Source organism: Dendropsophus ebraccatus, chromosome 3 (genome assembly GCF_027789765.1).
Source record: "Dendropsophus ebraccatus isolate aDenEbr1 chromosome 3, aDenEbr1.pat, whole genome shotgun sequence".
In the NCBI taxonomy this organism is placed as follows: Eukaryota; Metazoa; Chordata; class Amphibia; order Anura; family Hylidae; genus Dendropsophus; species Dendropsophus ebraccatus.
This window is the reverse complement of record NC_091456.1, coordinates 37,086,716-37,105,259: the sequence shown is the minus strand read 5'-3', so window position 1 is coordinate 37,105,259 and position 18,544 is coordinate 37,086,716. Positions and strand designations below refer to the sequence as shown.

The 18,544-nt window shown below is 43.6% G+C and overlaps 1 protein-coding gene across 3 annotated transcripts in view; it reads right to left on the bottom strand.

The window, feature by feature from the left end:
* Positions 1 to 18,544, bottom strand: part of EWSR1 (EWS RNA binding protein 1) — a 31,669-nt gene that overhangs the window by 11,614 nt on the left and 1,511 nt on the right. For all 3 annotated transcript variants that reach the window (XM_069961431.1, XM_069961429.1, XM_069961430.1), the window contains exons 2-7: positions 17,018 to 17,054; positions 16,799 to 16,850; positions 15,433 to 15,559; positions 3,344 to 3,530; positions 2,117 to 2,284; positions 961 to 1,259 (exon numbers count right to left, since the gene is read on the bottom strand). In XM_069961431.1, the coding sequence (XP_069817532.1) occupies positions 961 to 1,259; positions 2,117 to 2,284; positions 3,344 to 3,530; positions 15,433 to 15,559; positions 16,799 to 16,850; positions 17,018 to 17,054 (870 nt within the window). The remainder of the gene's footprint in view (positions 1 to 960; positions 1,260 to 2,116; positions 2,285 to 3,343; positions 3,531 to 15,432; positions 15,560 to 16,798; positions 16,851 to 17,017; positions 17,055 to 18,544) is intronic.

Genomic DNA, 18,544 nt, shown 5'->3' with positions numbered 1-18,544 from the left:
CCCCGGGTCAACTGCGCTGCGGCTTCAGAGGATCCTGTCCGGGCCAAGACAGGCAGCTCTGAAGCTGCAGCGTGGGACTCAGGGAGAAGCAGAGCGCATTCGGTGCCCGACAATTATAGGTCCAAACCTATATCAATCAGTCTGTTGATCGTTGTGTTTATTACACCGGGCGATAATCGGCCAGATAGGGGCGATTCGGCCGATTATCGTTACGTGTAATAGTACCCTTACGAGGAACACCTCTACTAAAACAGACAGCCAACTGTTCCTTTGCAGACTTCGTACTAGTTGGATTGCAATCCTTATAATGCATTACAAAGTGCTCAAGCTGAAAAGGGGTATTCCAGGGAAAATTGATAAATTGGTAATGGAAAGGGTTAACCAAGGTTAACCCTTTCCTAATATACCTACCTGTCCTTTATTGCCCCCCCCCCCCCCCCCAAGGAGATCTCTGGTCCGGCCACGTGATCTTCCAGCTTGCGACTCTGACACTGACTGGCTTGGTAGCGTGTAGCCGATCAGGGGTTAGTGTTCTGCGTCTCCACACACACCAGTTACATCTGCAGGGCCGGCGTCAGCACGTCATTGTGAGGGGTCCCTGCGGGGACGCAGAACACTAAACCCTGATTGGCTACACGCTACCAAGCCAGTCAGTGTTCAGTGCTCTGCCGCTAATAAGACAGAGCCACACGCCGGCCGGGTATGGTGACGTCACCGAACCGGAAGAAGAGGATCCACGAGTCGCAAGCTGGAAGATCACGTGGCCGGACCGGAGATCTCCTTGGGGGGGGCAATAAAGGACAGGTAAGTATATTAGGAAAGGGTTAACCCTTTCCATTACCAATTTATCAATTTTCCCTGGAATACCCCTTTAACAGTATCTTCCACATATGAAGCATCTCTTTCGAAACATGCGGCTACTTGCTAATATAGACTAGCCTAGATCAAAACAGTACTTACTCTGTTGGCCATAACCACTGCTCTGTTGGCCATACTGACTTGGGGGCTGGCTGCCATAGCTTGAAGTTGGTGGTGGATAGCTTGTAGGAGGAGGTTGCTGCTGCTGCGGTTGTTGCTGCTGCTGCTGTTGATAGCTGCTTTGCTGACCGTAGCCAGTCTGCTGCCCATAACTTCCAGGTTGCCCATAGCTACTTGGCTGAGTATAAGAGCTCTGCTGTCCATAGCTACTTTGTTGAGTATATGAGCTGGGTTGGGAGTATGAGCTCTGCTCATAACTTGAAGGCTGGGATGCTGAATAACTATTAAAAAAAAAAAAGCAGACTTAATTAAGAACCTAAACATTTGTTTTTGTAAGAATTCACTTTCACTTAGTGCAGTTAAAGAGGTACTCTGGCGGAAAAAAAAAATTCAAATTAACTGGTGTCATAGTTACATAGACTTGTAATTTACTTCTATTTAAAAGTTATCCAGCGCTACAAAGACATGGCCACTCTTGCCCCTCCCCTCTCTGCTCCAGTTCAGGTGTGGTTTGCAATTAAGCTCCATTTACTTCAATGGAACTGAGTTTCAAACCCCACCCAATCTGGTGCAAAAGTGGCTATGTTTTTGTAACACTGGATAACCCCTTTAAAAAATCTCAAGTCATCCAGTACTTATAAGCTGCTGTATGTCCTGCGGGAAGTGGTGTATTCTTTCCAGTCTGACACAGGGCTCTCTGCTGCCACCTCTGTTTATGACAGGAACGGCCAAGACCAGCAGCAAATTCTCATAGAAAACCTCTCATGCTCTGGACAGTTCCTGTCATGGACAGAGGCGGCAGCAGAGAGCACTGTGTAAGACTGGAAAGAATACACCACTTCCTGCAGGACATGCAGCAGCAGATAAATAGTGGAAGACTTGAGATTTTTAAATAGAAGTAGTTTACAAATCTATATAACTTTTTTACACCAGTTGATAGGAAAGAAATAAAAATTCTTCAGGATACCCCTTTAATAAACGTAAAAGTAAATTTACTAAATCTATATATCTTTCTGACACCGATTGATTTGAAATCTTTTTTCCCGCTGGAGTTCCCCTTTAAAGGTGTTATCACACAAAAATTTGCAACAGTATTTAGGAAATTATTTTTCAGTATACAAAAGAGATAAGTTGATACCTTGTTGGTGGATAAGATGGAGGAGCATTCACTTGTTGCATTGGGTAGCTTGATGGGACTTGGGGGTAACTATAGCTGCTCTGACTGTAGCCCAAGTTGGTTTGAGCATATGAGACTGAACTCTGAGGAGGCTGGCTGGCATCTGCCGGTTTGCTTCCATCTTGAGGTCTAATAGGAAAAACAAAACAAAAAAACAAACAAACAAAAAAAAAAAACAGAATTGCATTTAGAAGAACTAGTAAGAATTCCTTACAGAAGTTTGTGCTTGAAGGACAACTCTGGTGGAAAGCTTTTTCCCAGTACTGTAATTGAAACACATTACAAAGTTTTAGAACTTTGTAATATACTTCAATGACCTATCTGCCCCCCTTCCCTATCTTTTCCTCCCTCAATCCCCCACCAGGAAGTGAAATAAACTCATTCTTACCTAATGACTCCTGACCCCAGGCTGCTCTGTGGCAGCCATTTTGTGACAATGACATCATCAAGAAGGAGGCGGGTCTAAGCCCTGTTAGGCCAGCCTCCCTTTGTCAGGTGACTCAGGTTGCTCAGCTCTGATTGGCTGAGCAAGATGTAAGCCATCTAACAGTTCTACAGAGTCAGTTAGACATCACAGGAAACAAAGGGCATCATGGGAAAGCCCAAACCAGCAAACTAGCAAAGTGCATCATGGGAAAGCCCAAACCAGCAAAGTGCATCATGGGAAAGCCCAAACCAGCGCCAGAGTTGTCCTTTAGGCTCCGTTCACACTGAACAAGAACGGAATTCCGTGGCGAAATCCCGCCATGCTCAGGGTCTCACTGTGAATGAAGGAGAGGGTGCGCACAGCAGAAGACTGCGTGCCCTCTCCTTCACTCACAGCGGGACACAGAGGTTCGATGTGGAATCCTGATGTTCTTGTGAACGGGCCCATAAAGTGTACCTGTTGTTTAGAAAAACTTGACATGTCAAAAATTTTGACCGGTCTGGGTCTGAGTATTCTGATCCATACAGATTGGGAGAACACTGGTTTTATTATTATGGTATGAGTCTGGACACACAGACCCGAACGGATCAAAACTTTTGACATGTCAAATGACAGTGACCCTTTGAGATTCTGTATGTCTCAGTGAAGATATAAAGAGTGATTATTTGTTAAACATTTTAACAATACTGGACCAAACACAAAAGCTCTTTACAGTGTAAAAGTCTGTAAAACTGGTAGAAGTCAAGCAATAGTCCTATTACCTTGCAGGAGCAGTGGTAGCAGGTTGCTGCCCATAGGAAGGGTATGCAGGCTGGGTACTGTAAGCAGTTGGTGCTGCATACGAAGCTTGAGTAGTTGCAGTGGTTGCAGTGCTGCTATCATAGCCTGTTGTTCCATAACCTTGTATTGGCTGACTATAAGCCTGAGGTGCTGCTGGAGCAGTATAACCTAAGGACATAATCGAGAAAACAACTTACATCATATCCCATATGGCTGCTTAAATCAAACAAATCATTCCATTGGCCATTCATCAGCTGTGCTGGCTTGCTAGACAAGTTACAAAGCCACATTTTAAAGCAGACGTTTCATTACAGCACATTGTACATTGCTCCTAAACTGAAAATGGTTTGTAGACCTTGCCATGCAATTAATCTGTCACATCTGAACCACAGGATTGGAGCTCTCAGATTGCCACATTCGACCAAACATTTGTCATTTACTTCTTATTTAAGCAAATATGTCAGACCGCTCTAATGGTGTAAAATGTATGGTCGCTGTTTGGTAACGTGTTAAAGGAGTTATCAAGAATTAGAAAAATATACATTCTTGCAAAAACAGTGCCACCCTAGTCCCCAGGTTGTGTTGGTGCTGTGCCATGCTGCAAATCACAACTTAACTGGAGACAAGAATGGTGCCATTTGTGGGAAAAAGCAGCTATGTTTTTCCATGCCTGGATAAAACTTTGAACAGCAGAAATGTACTCCACTCACTCATCTGTCTGCCAATTCACAGACTGTAGCAAAGGAGACAGGATCAGACTACACAGGGAAGATGCAGACACAAATAGCAGGACGATTTCATATTTAAACATCCCCCCCCCCCACCACACACAGAATGGTGCCAGGAACTAAACAGCATTAATCTGCTGGCAGATCAATGGTGAAGTCCACTCTCCAGGTGGACAAACGCACATGCAACCCCCCAATTCATGTCTAAGAACATGCATAAGACTGGGAGACCTGAACTCCCCCCCCCCCCCCCCCCCCCCATAGAATGGACTTCAGCACTGATTCAGTAGACCTAGCACACGTCAATGTAACCCCTAAGAGGTGTATTATTTTCATAATGTGAAGCTTTCTTTTACCATGTCTAACTTTATTTACTGTCCAAAGAGGGGAGATGTCGATATACCAATTATAAATTTTATTAATGGCTTCCAGTTATCTAATATGTTCCTGCCTGAAAACAAATTAGATTATTGCCAGAAACTGAGCTTTATACAACAGGCAGCCAAATAACATCACATTACTCTATTTCTTCCTACTTTAAAGAGGCCATCAGCGCCAGTACACCCCATACCCCCCCCCCCCCCCCCCCCCCCAACTACAGTGATCAGTAAATGGCAGAATATTTTGATTCCAACCTATAATTCGGATTCTTTGTACACTTGCGAATTTCCCTGCAGTAAGCCCACAAATGCAGGAGTCAAGTGTTTTCTATCAAGTGTTTTTCTGTCAGTATGCAGTGCATAACACCATTGCAGGCTTACAGCAAGAAAATACAAGCCAGTAGACAGATAAAAATTACAGATTTCATAGCATGTCTTTACACAGCAGGAGTTTAGTGTCCCAAAACTACCACTATTATGCCTGCCCAGTCTCGTAACAACTCACTTGTTACTTACTGGGAGTGGAGTCCCAGACTTACATCTCTGGCTTCCAGGCTGTAGTGCTGTAGGCAGAGCAGCTTTAGGACACATACTGGTCGTTTAGTGCCCTAAAACTAGTTTACAAGCTCCCTTCTATGCACATATGTCCTAAGGACATAGTCTGGGTCTTCAGACACTGACCAGTATAACCTTGAAATGTCACTATGGCTTTTAAATGTTTTAAAATTAAGAGCCCAATATTTAGTTTTCTCCCAAAATATTCCCTTCAAAAACAAACTACCAGTGAGCCATGACAAAAAATTATCTATGGAAGCTCACGCAGAGTACTTTAAGAACCCTATCAATGCAAAAGTGCTATTCTAGGAAAGCTAATTCAACCAATAATCAGCCGGTGTAAAAGGCACCAGCTTCGCGGCTGATTTGATCTTGTGTGTGGCCGGTTAGATTATCTTTATTATGCCTCTGTCTAACAATATCACCCAATGTTGGGATTGGTATTGTCAGATGAGGAGCCATGATGGGTGGAGTTGGCCATTTCTACGGTGGTATAACAGGCCTGCAAGCTCATCACAAGATACTGGATTCACCCTACTGCACCTACAATTACTGAATTGCTAGACTGAATGCTGTCATACCACCTGAAAAGGGGGTCTATAAGAAAAGGAAGGCCATGACTAAATTTTAATCTATCAGGGACCCTGAATAGAAAAAACAGGGTTGCCTATTACACAAAAACAGACCCCTATGGAATCCTTTTTACTGCTAGTGGATCAGAGTAGAAGTACAGCTGGGGGTCGGGGGACCGAGGAACCGCAGTGAGTGGATGTAGTGGGGTATGGCCGGAAAACTAAATGCTCATATGGGGGAGTTTTCAAATCATGAAAGGTTTCCTTCTCTCTCCAATTCCCTTCCGCCTGATTGGATGAAATTGTCTGAATGGGTGGTGGCTGGAGTCGGCCTACCAAACAAAAATGAGATGTCAACCCCGAGTTGTAGACTTTGATATACATATCATATCCTAGCTCTTGCACCCCCACGCCATGTATAATGTATGACAGTGTGCCTTTAAATCCCCAAAAGCTCTAAGATGAAGTGCTTACAATAATTACTGCCTTGGACTGATATTGTTTAATGCGATTTCCTCCAACTTTTAGGTTTCCATTGAGAACAAATTTTTGTGGGATTTGTTGGGGCAGGGAGGGCGGTGTTGTTGGGCACAATATGTAAACTTTCTTTCTGTGTTGGGGTGGGAATTTTAATTAAAAAAAAAAAAAAAAAAAAAAAAAAACAGGAGGAGGAGATGTGCGGCCAATAAAGTATTTAACCCCTTAACGACATCGGGCGTAAACTTACGCCCTCGCGCCCTGGTACTTAGCGCATCAGGGCGTAAATTTACGCCCGATGTTTCCCCGATCGCTGCGTGTTCACACACAGCGGTCGGGGAAGATGGCCTGCTATAAATCATAGCAGGCCATCATAGCTTCACGGCACGGGGGGTGGTTAACACCCCCCGTGCTTACGATCGCCGCTATAGGCTGATCAATTCAGATCAGCCAATAGCGGCGATCGGAACCTTTCCGGGTCATCGGTGACCCGATGACCCGGAAAAAAATGTCGGTCGGTGCTGTCCGAGGACGGCACCGACCGCCATTACTGTAAAAAGTAATGGTGGTCACCGTGCCACCGGCCCGATCGCCGTGAACGGCCGGCCGGCCGTTCACAGCGATCGGGCCGGTGGCACGGCGATCAGAGTCCAGCAAAATAATTAATACCTGCCCTGGACCCCTCCGCTAGGTAGCGGAGGGGTCCAGAGCAGGTATTTGTACATTACTCACCTGTCCCGGGCTCCTGATCGGCGTCTTCCGGGTTCGCGGCGTCCTCCGTCATTCCGTTCGGTCTTCGGGTCTTTCCGCCGTTCCCCGTCGTCTTCTTTCGGCTATTTTCGGCTCCAGCCTCGTCATTTTCCGGATTTTGCGCTCTGCTGCCCCCTAGCGGCTGATATGTGTAATACACTTATCAGCAGCTACAGGGATATTCAGAATATAGAATTTTTTTTTTTTTTTTTTTTTTTTTCCAAATTTTTTTTTTCTATTTTCCGCACCCTATCGCCGCTGAGTGTTGATCAGCATCGCACGAAAGTGCGCTGCTAATCAGCAACTCCTCCTTTTTGGCGTAGGGTGTTTTTTTTCTATATTCTACTGCCACGGTCTGCTTATAAGTGCCGCACATAAGTGCGGCATTTATCAGCAACTCCTTTGTTGGCGTAGGTTTTTTTTTTATACTTACTGTAAAAAAAACACGTAAAAAACACTACATTACACCACACTACATTGAATAAAGTTTGACACTACACCACTACATACCCCATATACCAATCCCCGTATAAAGATGGCCCCCAGGGTGTTTTCGGTGTCGGACGCATACGTTATTATTGCCTCCGACACCGAAACAGCCAGTAAGGATGAATGGGGGGATCCTTCTTTCCTCCATTCATCCTCATCATCCAGTGACGTGTCTGGGGGTAGCGTAGCGTACGCTGCCCCCCAGACACGTCTTTTCCGCCAGTACCATCCCAATAAGAGATGACGGTATGGCGTGAAATTCTACAAACTGTGTGAGAGTACCTCTGGGTACTCTTACAGATTTAGGGTACGTGCACACTGCGGAATGGCGAAGGATAACCCTTTGTGCATTCCGCAGCTTGCACCCGCCGGCGGACTGATGCGGGCGCATGTCTCTACCCGTGTCAGACTCCATTCTATGCACGGGCGGATTCCGTCGTCCGTCCAAAGAATGAACACGTTGGACGGAGAGCGGAATCCGCCCGTGCATAGAATGGAGTCTATGACACGGATGGAGACGTGCGCCTGCATCAGTCCACCGGCGGGTGCCAACTGTGAAATGCACGAAGGGTTATCTGTCGCGATTCCGCAGTGTGCACGTACCCTTAGAGTGTATGTAGGAAGGGACATCCAAATCCAGCCCCCAAATGCCCCCAGATGCCCCCTCCCCCCCCATCCTCGGAACAAGTGGAAAGATCGTCCGGGAACTGATCTTCCCACTGCTGGATAAAGGTCACCACCTGTACGGGGATAACTTTTATACCAGCACCCCCTCTTCCGGTCCCTCGCTGCCCTGTAGCTTGCGGCACAATCCGAACAAATCAGAAGTAGTAATAGCGCCCTAATATTTAGCAGCCATGGAGCGGACCCAGCGCTTCTGGATGTGAGGGACCCCGTATCGCACCAGGACAACATTTTCCAGGTGACGTCCCCCACACTGGAGAACAGGAGACCCCAGAAGAAGTGCGGAGTGTGGCGTAACAGGGGGATCAGGAAGGACACCATTTTCCAGTGTGACACCTGTCCTGATCCCCCCGGCCTCTGCATAATGGACCGCTTCAAGGTGCACCACACGTCACTGGGGTTCTACATTATCTAAATTCTGTCCCTTATTCCTATTTCAGGGGTCACGTTGATCCAGGGATTATTCTGATCGCCATTATGGAGTCGGGAAGGAATTTTTCCCCTGTGATGAGGCTACTGTCTGCCTCACAAGGGTTTTTTGCCTTCCTCTGGATCAACACAGGTTGAGTTTGATGGACACCTGTCATTTCCAACCTTATAAACTAATAATTGCCCTAATACCCCCAAATAAATTAGAATTGTCCCTTTTCCCCAGCTAAGTAGGTATGGCCGCCATTCCCATTAGAGGATGCCATGATGCAATTACAAAGCCTCTGTGCGGCCAGGACAGTAGAAACCCCCCACAAGTGACCCCATTCTGGAAACTACACCCCATAAGGAATCTAACAAGGGGGGCAGCGGGGATATGGCCCCCTGGTGACAGCCACATTTGGGACGTGAAAATGAAAAAAATTGTATTTTTTATTTTCTCGGCACATGTTCTACGTAAGTGCCTGTCACCAGTGGGGTCCATATGCTCACTGCACCCCTTGTTAGATTCCTTATGGGGTGTAGTTTCCAGAATGGAGTCACTTGTCGGGGGTTTCTACTGTTCTGGCAGCACAGGAGCTTTGTAATTGCGACATGGCCTCCATTCCAGCCTCTAAATGGCGCTCTGTCCCTTTGGTGGCTTGCCCTGTGCCCATATGGCACATTATGCCCACATATGGGGTATTTTCGTAATCAGGGGAAACTACCCTACACGTTTTGTGTTAATTTTCTTTTTTAACCCCTTGTGGAAATGGAAAAAATCAAGGCTAGACCAACATTTAGTGTAATTTTTGTAAAATTTTTACTCTAAATCATTAATCTTGTCATGATTTTTTCATTTTCACAAGGGGCTAAAAGATAAAAAAAAAACACTAAATATGTAGAGCAATTTCCCCTGAGTACGGAAATACCCCACATGTGGACATAAAGCGCCATGCGGGTGCAGGGTAAGCCTCCGAAGGGACGGAGCGCCATTTGGTTTTTGAAGGCTGGATTTGGATGGAATGGATTTCGAGGGGCCATGTTGCATTCAAAAGGCTTCTGTGTTGCCAAGACAGTTGAAACCCCCCACAAGTGACCCCATTATGGAAACTACACCCCTCAAGGAATGTAACAAGGGGTGTAGTGAGCATATGGACCCCACTGGTGACGGGCACAAATGTGGAACAATGTGGCGTGAAAATGAAATATTACATTTTTTACACTATATGTTGGTTTAGCCTTGAATTTATCATTTTCACAAGGGGTTAAAAGAGAAAAAAAACACACAATATGTGTAGAGCAATTTCCCCCGAGTCCGTAAATACCCCACATGTGGACATAAAGCGCCATGTGGGCGCAGGGCAAGCCTCTGAAGGGAAGGAGCGCCATTTGGATTTTGGAGGTTGGATTTGGCTAGAATGGATGATGAACGCCATGTCGCATTTACAGAGCCCTCGTGCTGCCAAAACACTGGAAACCCCCCACAAGTGACCCCATTATGGAAACTGCACCCCTCAAGGAATCTAACAAGGGGTGCAGTGAGGATATGGACCCCTTGATGACGGGCACATTTGTGCCATGAAAGTGAAAAAATGAAATTTTTTACTTTTACGTCACATTGTTCCATATTTGTGCCCGTCACCAGTGGGGTCCATATGCTCACTGCACCCCTTGTTAGATTCCTTGAGGGGTGTAGTTTCCAGAATGGGGTCACTTGTGGGGGGTTTCCAGTGTCTTGGCAGCACGAGGGCTCTGTAAATGCGACATGGCCCTTGAAATCCTTTCCAGTGAAATTCAGCTTCCAAAAGCCAATTGGCGCTCCTTCCCTTTGGAGGCTCGTCCTGCGCCAGCTTGGCACTTTATCGCCACATGTGGGGTATTTCTGTACTCGGGAGAAACTGCGCTACATATTTTGTGTCTTTTTTTTCCTCTTATCCCTTTAAGAAAATGAAAAATTGAAGGCTAGAACAACGTTTTAGTGTAAAAAATAAATTTTTCTTTTTTCACGCCATATTGTTCGGAAAATCTGTGAAGCACCTGTGGGGTCCAAATGCTCACCGCACCCCTTGTTACATTCCTTGAGGGGTGTAGTTTTCTAAATGGTGTCCCTTTAGGGGTGTTTTTTAGGTTTTGGCAACCCAGAGCCTCTGCCAACCTGAAGTGGTACAGTCAGAAATGACCAAATATAACGGAGGCGTTGAAATTCACTAGGCGCTCCTTTGTATCTGAGGCTTGTGGTTGCGTCAAATAGCGCAATAGGGCCACATATGGGGTATTTCTATAAACTGCAGAAACGGGGCAATAATTATTGGGGTGCATTTCTCTGGTAATAGGTTTATAATTATGAAAAATATTGGATTACAATAAAATCTCTGCACAGAAAATTAAAATTTTCAAATTTCTTACACACTTAGCTTTTATTTCTGTGACTCCCCTAAAGGGTTAAAACACTTTCTGGATATGCTTTTGCAGAGTGTGGGGGGTGCAGTTTCTGAAATGGGGTGCTTTGTGGGGCTTTCTAACATACAGGCCCCTCAAATACACTTTAAACCTGAACAGGTCCCTAAAAATATCTGATTTTGAAATTTTACTGAAAATTTGGAAATTTGCTGCTAATGTTTTAAGCTTCCTATTGTCTAAAAAAAATTAAAGATCGTTTAATAAATGCCGCCAACATAAAGTAGACATGTTGCTAATGCTATTTAATATATAATTTATGTGGTATAACCACTTTCTGTATACGCAAAGAAGTTTCAAAGTTGGAAAAATGCAGTTTTTCACATTTTTTCACATTTGGGTTTTTTTCATAAAGATTTGTTATGATTATCGACTCCAATTTACCAGAAATGTAAAGTACAATATGTCACGAGAAAATCTCAGAATCAGCCGGATAGGTAAAAGCATCCCGAAGTTATTAATGAATAAAGTGACACTGGTCATATTCATAAAATTTGTCTCTGTCATTAAGGCCATTTCAGGCTCTGTCCTTAAGGGGTTAAAGGACAACTCCGGCGGGACCCCCCCCCAAAAAAAAAAAAAAAAAAACACAGACACCATACTCACCATCCCTCCGGTGACGATCGCCACTCCATTCGGCCGCCGTCCGCCTCACCGTCACCTGCGTCCGCCGTCCAGCGATGTCTCCTTCTTCCGGGTCCATGAGAGAGAAAAGGCTGCCAGCGCGCTTGCGCACCGGCAGCCTTTTCATTGGCTGGAGCGCATCACATGGCTTCCAGCAAGCTCAGCCAATCAGGGCTGAGCCATGTGATGCGCTCCAGCCAATGAAAAGGCTGCTGGTGCGCATGTGCACCAGCAGCCTTTTCTCTCCCATTCACTCTCAATGAAGACGCCGAGGAGGAAGAAGACCCGGACCGCCCCCAGCTCTGACATCACCCGACACCAGAAAAGAGGACCGTGACGACCGTAATAGGTAATGTATATATTCTTTAACTTCCGGGGTGGGGGGTCGGGGGTCGGAAAGTGGGGGAAGGGGGCCAGACCAGGTATTTAACCACATTACAAAGTTATATAACTTTGTAATGTGTGTTAAATAAGCCAAAAAAATTTTTCGCCGGAGTTATCCTTTAAAGTATTCTAACTGACTGGATTAATCATGCCTTGTGAAGGCACTGCAAGTGAGAGCTGATCCCACTAATCGATTCTAGTTCATGATCATAAATGGCCCACATATCAGGCCATGTAAAAAAAGGACCCCAAATGACAATGAAAACAGATTTTTTTTTGGGGGGGGGGGGAAGGTGGACGCAATTATTCTCTGCACCATCCATAAGCCATGATGCTGCACATTCCAAATATGCCTGTATATAACAATGTCTGTCTTCTTTCTGCTGTAAAATCACTTCATTTTATTGGTGGACAGTGTCACCTAGGTGGGGCTTCCTGGCAGTCGGTCCTCCCCTCTTCCGAGAGGGAGATGACCCAACTGCTGAGTAGCCCTGCCCACTGCACAGAACCCCACAAAGTAAGGGGGGGTGTTGACAGAAACACTTTAAAAATCAAAAGACAATATGCAGAGTTTCTTGAATTTGTATATGCCCTGAACATGAAAAATAAGAATGCTCCCTGTGACACCAGGTTCAATTAGCAATTAAAATAACCATTGCCCTATAAGAGGACAAAATAATCATGGTAAATGGAGTCTGAAATGATGTGAAACAGTAGGATGAGCTTCAAAGCTCTAGTACTTATACATGCAAGTGTCAAACCTGTGCTGGGCCCCTCTACTGCAGGCACAAAGCAGAAAAGCATAAAGGAAACATCAGACCAAATGGACTACTAAAGTAGTTACATAACAGTGATGTCAGCTTTTGTTAGCTGCTCGACTTTTATTTCTGGGACCTGCCATGCACAGAGACTGCCCAGTTATAAGCAGCCAGAACAAAACATAGTAAGGTTCTGTTCACACTGAGTCATTAGAACTGTAAAACATCAACTAAGGTGCAGGACAGCAGTGTGAACAGAACATAAATTGGTACTGTCACCTTATATCCAGTCCCTGACCCAAATCGATAGAACTAGCCAGGAACAATGCACACTGAGCACCTTTTCTCGCAGGTCAGAGCCACATGACCAAGTCGGACCCTGAATGTAAATCTGTGGGTCCACCTTAAGTCACTCACACAGAGAGGGGAGAGGCCCTCAGGCCCATGCTTCTCTCCCTACTCATTCCAATGATCAGTCAGATTGTGACAGGTACATTTTGTGTAGGAGATGGTAAATTTAGTTTATTGCAAATTACTAAACTGCAACAGATGCTTTTCCATCACAATGTTATGGCATATTGTTAGGATATACATGCCTATTCTGATTGTCTGACCTTCAAGTAAACAGGATGTTCAGGGTAGGAAATAAATCAGAAAGGTGTGTGTGGGGGGTCCACCTGCTAGGTCACCCTCAGGCATGGAAATAGATGAGCGATGTACTCAGCCATCTTTGGCTGCTCCTTGATAGATTGGAGCAGCGGCCACGCATGCGCACTGTTGCTCTATTCAGCAGGCCCCCGCCTGCAGAACCTTTGCCCAGAGGAGAGGGCATGAGTTTATTTTGTGGGAGATATTTTTTCATTCAGGTTCCATTCACACTGCAAAAGCAGAGCTCTAATTTTGGGGGGGTTTACCTTGTTTTGACCAGACTAAATTGAACCTGACTTTTAGCCCGCTGCGAGTAATACTGCCATTTATTTCTATGAGATCTGAAACAGGTAATGAAACACTTCCCCTCAAAGAATATTGTCCCAAATTCATCAATCTGTCGATGACAAAAATGAGCCCGATTTCAGATTTCACTACTGAGAATGAGCTGTGATTGAGCTGTGTTTTTTTTCCTCGTCTCAGATAGTAACCAGACATTTTCGTCTCACAGATTGATTAATATGGTCCAATGGCTCTATTTACTTGGAATGTTTTCCATTAAATCCCAATAGAATCCAACCCAGATTTTGGCACCAAATATATAGTTCTCTCATGCAGGGGGAATATAGCAAACCTTGTATGGGTCTCTTTAGAGTCTGATGCTTAACTTCAATTGGACAGTGTTTCTACACTCACAAGTACAACACCAAGGAAAGGAAAATTATAGTATCTACTTATAAATGTATTCACACACTACTAGGAAGAATAAAGGAATGGAGCAATACAGGGTTCTAGGAGGGAATCCATAATTATTTCATTTGGAATACACACTCTTACTAAGACTGCTTGAGAGAGCTAGACCATCTCCTGTGTGCAAATTCTGACGACAACTGTGAATTCCAAGTTGTACATTTGACAGAATGCCACCCTTTCTAGAAACCACCATCATATTGGGCAAGTTGCATATACACTTTTTTTTATTGGAGTCTCATATTGGTGGGAGTTAGTAATCACTATGGGGGAGATTTATCAAACATGGTGTAAAGTGAAACTGGCTCAGTTGCCCCTAGCAACCAATCAGATTCCACTTTTCATTCCTCACAAGAAAATGAAAGGTGGAATCTGATTGGTTGCTAGGGGCAACTGAGACAGTTTCACTTTACACCATGTTTGATAAATCTCCCCCTATAAGTTTACTATACAGGTCTAATGACAGCCCAGTGCTGTCTTGATGACCCCTATCTGCCTTTGTGATCGCATTGCTGGGACAGACAAAGAGCTAATACCTTGAAAAAAATAAATAAACTACCGACCGTGAATAAGGGGGTAAAGGACCCATATCAGAACTATATTCAATTCTGGCTGTTAAAGGAGAACTCCAGACAAATAAGAATCCAGGGCCACGCCCAACCTAGATTCTTACATTTGGCATGCGTTCTCCTTTAACGGCCAGCTGTCCTCTAGCAGGCGACTGTACAAACACAGCTATGCGCCACATCATCGCCATCCCGTCTAAGGGTGGGTTCAGACAACGGAATTCTCGTGAATAAATTCCGCGGAATTCCATCGCCTGTACAAGATCACGGCCGCGCGCCTTTCCGCCGGCTCCATAGACACCATTCTATGGGCCGGCTGATTCCGCTGAAAGAATTGACGTGACAATTACATTAACAGCGTAATTCGAGTGCATGGTTGGAAACAGGCCAAATACTTTAGGAATTAGTAAACATTGTTTCTCTGAAGTACATGAACATTTTGATGTAGGAAGGGGTAAAGATAATTTGTGTGGCGTATAACAGTTGCTTACACAGTTACATGTTTATTTCCCAAAACTAAACCATTCATGGCAACTAAAGAACTTGTCCCCCTAATTAAAGAAAAATGAATGGGGGACAAAGGGGGGGGGGGGGGGGGGGGGGAAGCAAAATCGCACATCATTATCTTACTATACACAGCCCTTTTACAAATACCTTTAATTTCTGAAAGGTCTTCAATAAAAATCACCTACCTGCTGCAAAAATCATGACTGCACTCTGCTGTAAAAATACATGTATTGCAGTAGAGTTGTGGTTTAAGATTTTTGCAAAATACCTTGGTCTTGTAAAAATGAAGTGCAACACATGTAACGTCAATATTGTAAATATGGTCCTTACCAGCAGGAGGTTGCCCATAAGCAGTAGCATAAGCTGCCTGGCCATAAGTGGCAGTGGTCTGTGCCTGTGTGTAACTAGCATCACTAGGTTGTCCATAGGTGCCATAGCTCTGCTGGCTATAGCTTGCCTGTGGGGGGAGAAAAATTGAATTATAAGACTTTCTATGCTTTTTATTTAGACTACTGAAATACATAATGATGCAAGTTTTTTGCTTTTCTCTTTGAGAAAAATTAAGAATGTAACTTAACTTTATTGCTCTCTTCACCAGTCTGCGATTTGACAAGTTTGTACCACCTCACTTCTAAAAGCCACAACTTATTTACAAGCTTGTTTGAGGGATCAGGTTTTGTTTTTTTGTTTTGTTTTTTAAAGGGCACCCATAATTTTTTTCTTCAATACAAAAAAAAAAATGTAAAATTTGTGCTTTGAAATTGGAAAAAAAAAAATCTGAAGTTCTGTCATTTTTGAGGGATTGTCTTCACGCAGTTCATTCAGCCAAAAACTGAAATTTTCGCAGCTCAGTGTGATTATCCAGTTTACTGTACCGTTATGTCTTACCAACTTAAAAAAAAACACAAGGTCTTTGAATTGCCATATTCTGAGACGCCATCCATATTTTTGTCTATGGAAATTAATGTCTTTTGCTCTATGATCTCTAGTTGTTATTGGTACCAGTTTAGGGTGGATGGGACTTTTGTTTGCTTTTTAGTCTATTTTAGCTGATATATGGCATGACCAAAAACCAGCAGTTCTGCTGTTTGGTATTATTTGTTTGCGTCAATCATGGTGCCAAAGTAATAATGTAAAATCCTTCTGCTGCCATGGTGACTGATAACTACTGTAAGACTTAAGATTTTAAATGCAAGTAATTTACAAATCTGTATAGATTTCTGACACCAGTTGATCTGAAAACAATTTTCTCTTACCGGAGTCCCCCTTTAAGTTGAACTACCCTGAACTTATAGATGTCCTGAACCACACTGAAGGTATTTACCTGTTGCGGATGCCAGTCCCCACTGTTAGATGCTTCCTGATTGCATCTGGTCTCATAAAAAATTCTCTGGCTGAGGTGGGTCACCACTGATTGGATGACCAAGTACTTCCTACGTGTAGAGATGCAGGCAGGAAGCACCCAGGAGGATGGACTGGAGGTCAACAGAATACCGCTTTATTCTTCACCAACGCACAGGCACTTCAAAAATTATTATCTGGACAACCCCTTATATCATACAGGTAATAGAAATATAAAAACAGTTCATATTTCACTGCAACTGTAATGGCAACCCACATATTATAGTACAAAAGCTAACACACCAAAGATATGTAGCATGCAATAATTCTACAATAAGGTTTCATTTTCATATACCTGAGCAGTCTGTGTGTATCCTTGAGTTGGCTGGGCAGTATAAGCACCATAGCTGAAAGTGGGAGAAAATAAAATGTTAAAGGCGGTAACATACTGTATGTAAATAGAAATAAATAAATATATATATATATTATATATATATATATATATATATATTATATATATATATATATATATATATATATATATATATATACACACACACACACAGGCACTTACCTCTGCTGTGCACCAGCTTGGCTATAGGTGCTATAATCTATAAGAGAAAAATAATATGGTAAGAAAGGGCTACCAGCCTTGTAAAGACTGAACATAAAATTCTGGCTACCTGCGTCCTAAAAGTCCTCCAGCCATGTAGTATTTTATCAGTGCTAATGTCCTGTAATGTTTTTAATGGTTTCTATATGTACTACTATTGCAGCTGTATACTCTAAAAGCAATCGGCTAAGGCAGATACAGTATGCTTTAGCCACTTACAGGACAACTCCCATCCATCTTTACTGTTAGAGAAGGAGCTGCCTATGGCAAAGGTTGTCCCAAGTATATATAGAATTATAGTCTCTAAGGGTCCTTTTACACAGACAGATTGATCTAACAAATTATTGAAGCCAAAGCCAGGAACAGACCATGAAGGAAAGGTCAATAAACCCTGAATACACTAAATTTAGTACCAATGACAAAAAGAGGTTTCTAGTAACGGTCACACATACTGAGACACAGTACCCCATGTAAAGGGCAATGTTCCCAGAATCCTCAGGGTGCTGCTTTGACTAATATATGTTACTACTAATAGTTCTTCATTAAAGTGAAGTGATGGCATCCTAAAGATAAGGCATCATTTAATAAGATGTGAGTACTCCTTTAGGGTGCGTTCACACCTACAGGATCCGCAGCAGATGCGGTGTTTATTTAGTTACATTGATATCTGTGCCATCAAAGCTGCTGCGGGTCCTGTATGTGTGAATGCACCCTTAGGATATGTTTAGATGTGGTAAATAAACTGTTTATTTGCTGTGAATATTTTCAATATAACCTTTAGTAGCGGCAAATCTGCATCGTACCTACCATAAGTGGAAAAAGCCTGATAAAGGGGCACTCCAGCTGAATTTTGTTTTCTTTCAAATTAACTGATTTTAGAAAGTGCCAGAAATTTTTTATTCACTTCTATTTAAAAAAATAAAATAAAAAATATATCCAGTGAGCTGCAGGAAGTGGTGTATTCTTTCCAGTCTGACACAGTGCTCTCTGTCCGTGTCAGGAAGTATCCAGGAAATCTCCTTAGAAAACTTCTCCTCTACAGACTGGAAAGAATATACTTCCTGCTGGACATACAGCAGCTGATAAGTACTGGAACACTTGAGATTTAATAGATGCAAATTATGGTGCGTTTACACAGACAGATTTATCTGACAGATCTTTGAAGCCAAAGCCAGGAACAGACTATAAACAGGAATCAGGTCAAAGGAAAGACTGGGATCTATCCTCTTTTTAAATCTATTTCTGGCTTTGGCTTCCAAAATCTGTCAGATAAATCTTTCTGTGTAAATGCACCCTTACAAATTTCAGTTGATTAGAAAATTTTTCTTTTTGCTGGAGTACCCCTTTAAACAGCGTTCTAGTTGTAGCATCTCTTCAAGCCTCTGTGATCCTTAAAGGGGTTATCCAGCGCTACAAAAACATGGCCACTTTCCCCCCTCTCGTCTCCAGTTCAGGTGCGGTTTGCAATTAGGCTCCATTTACTTCAAT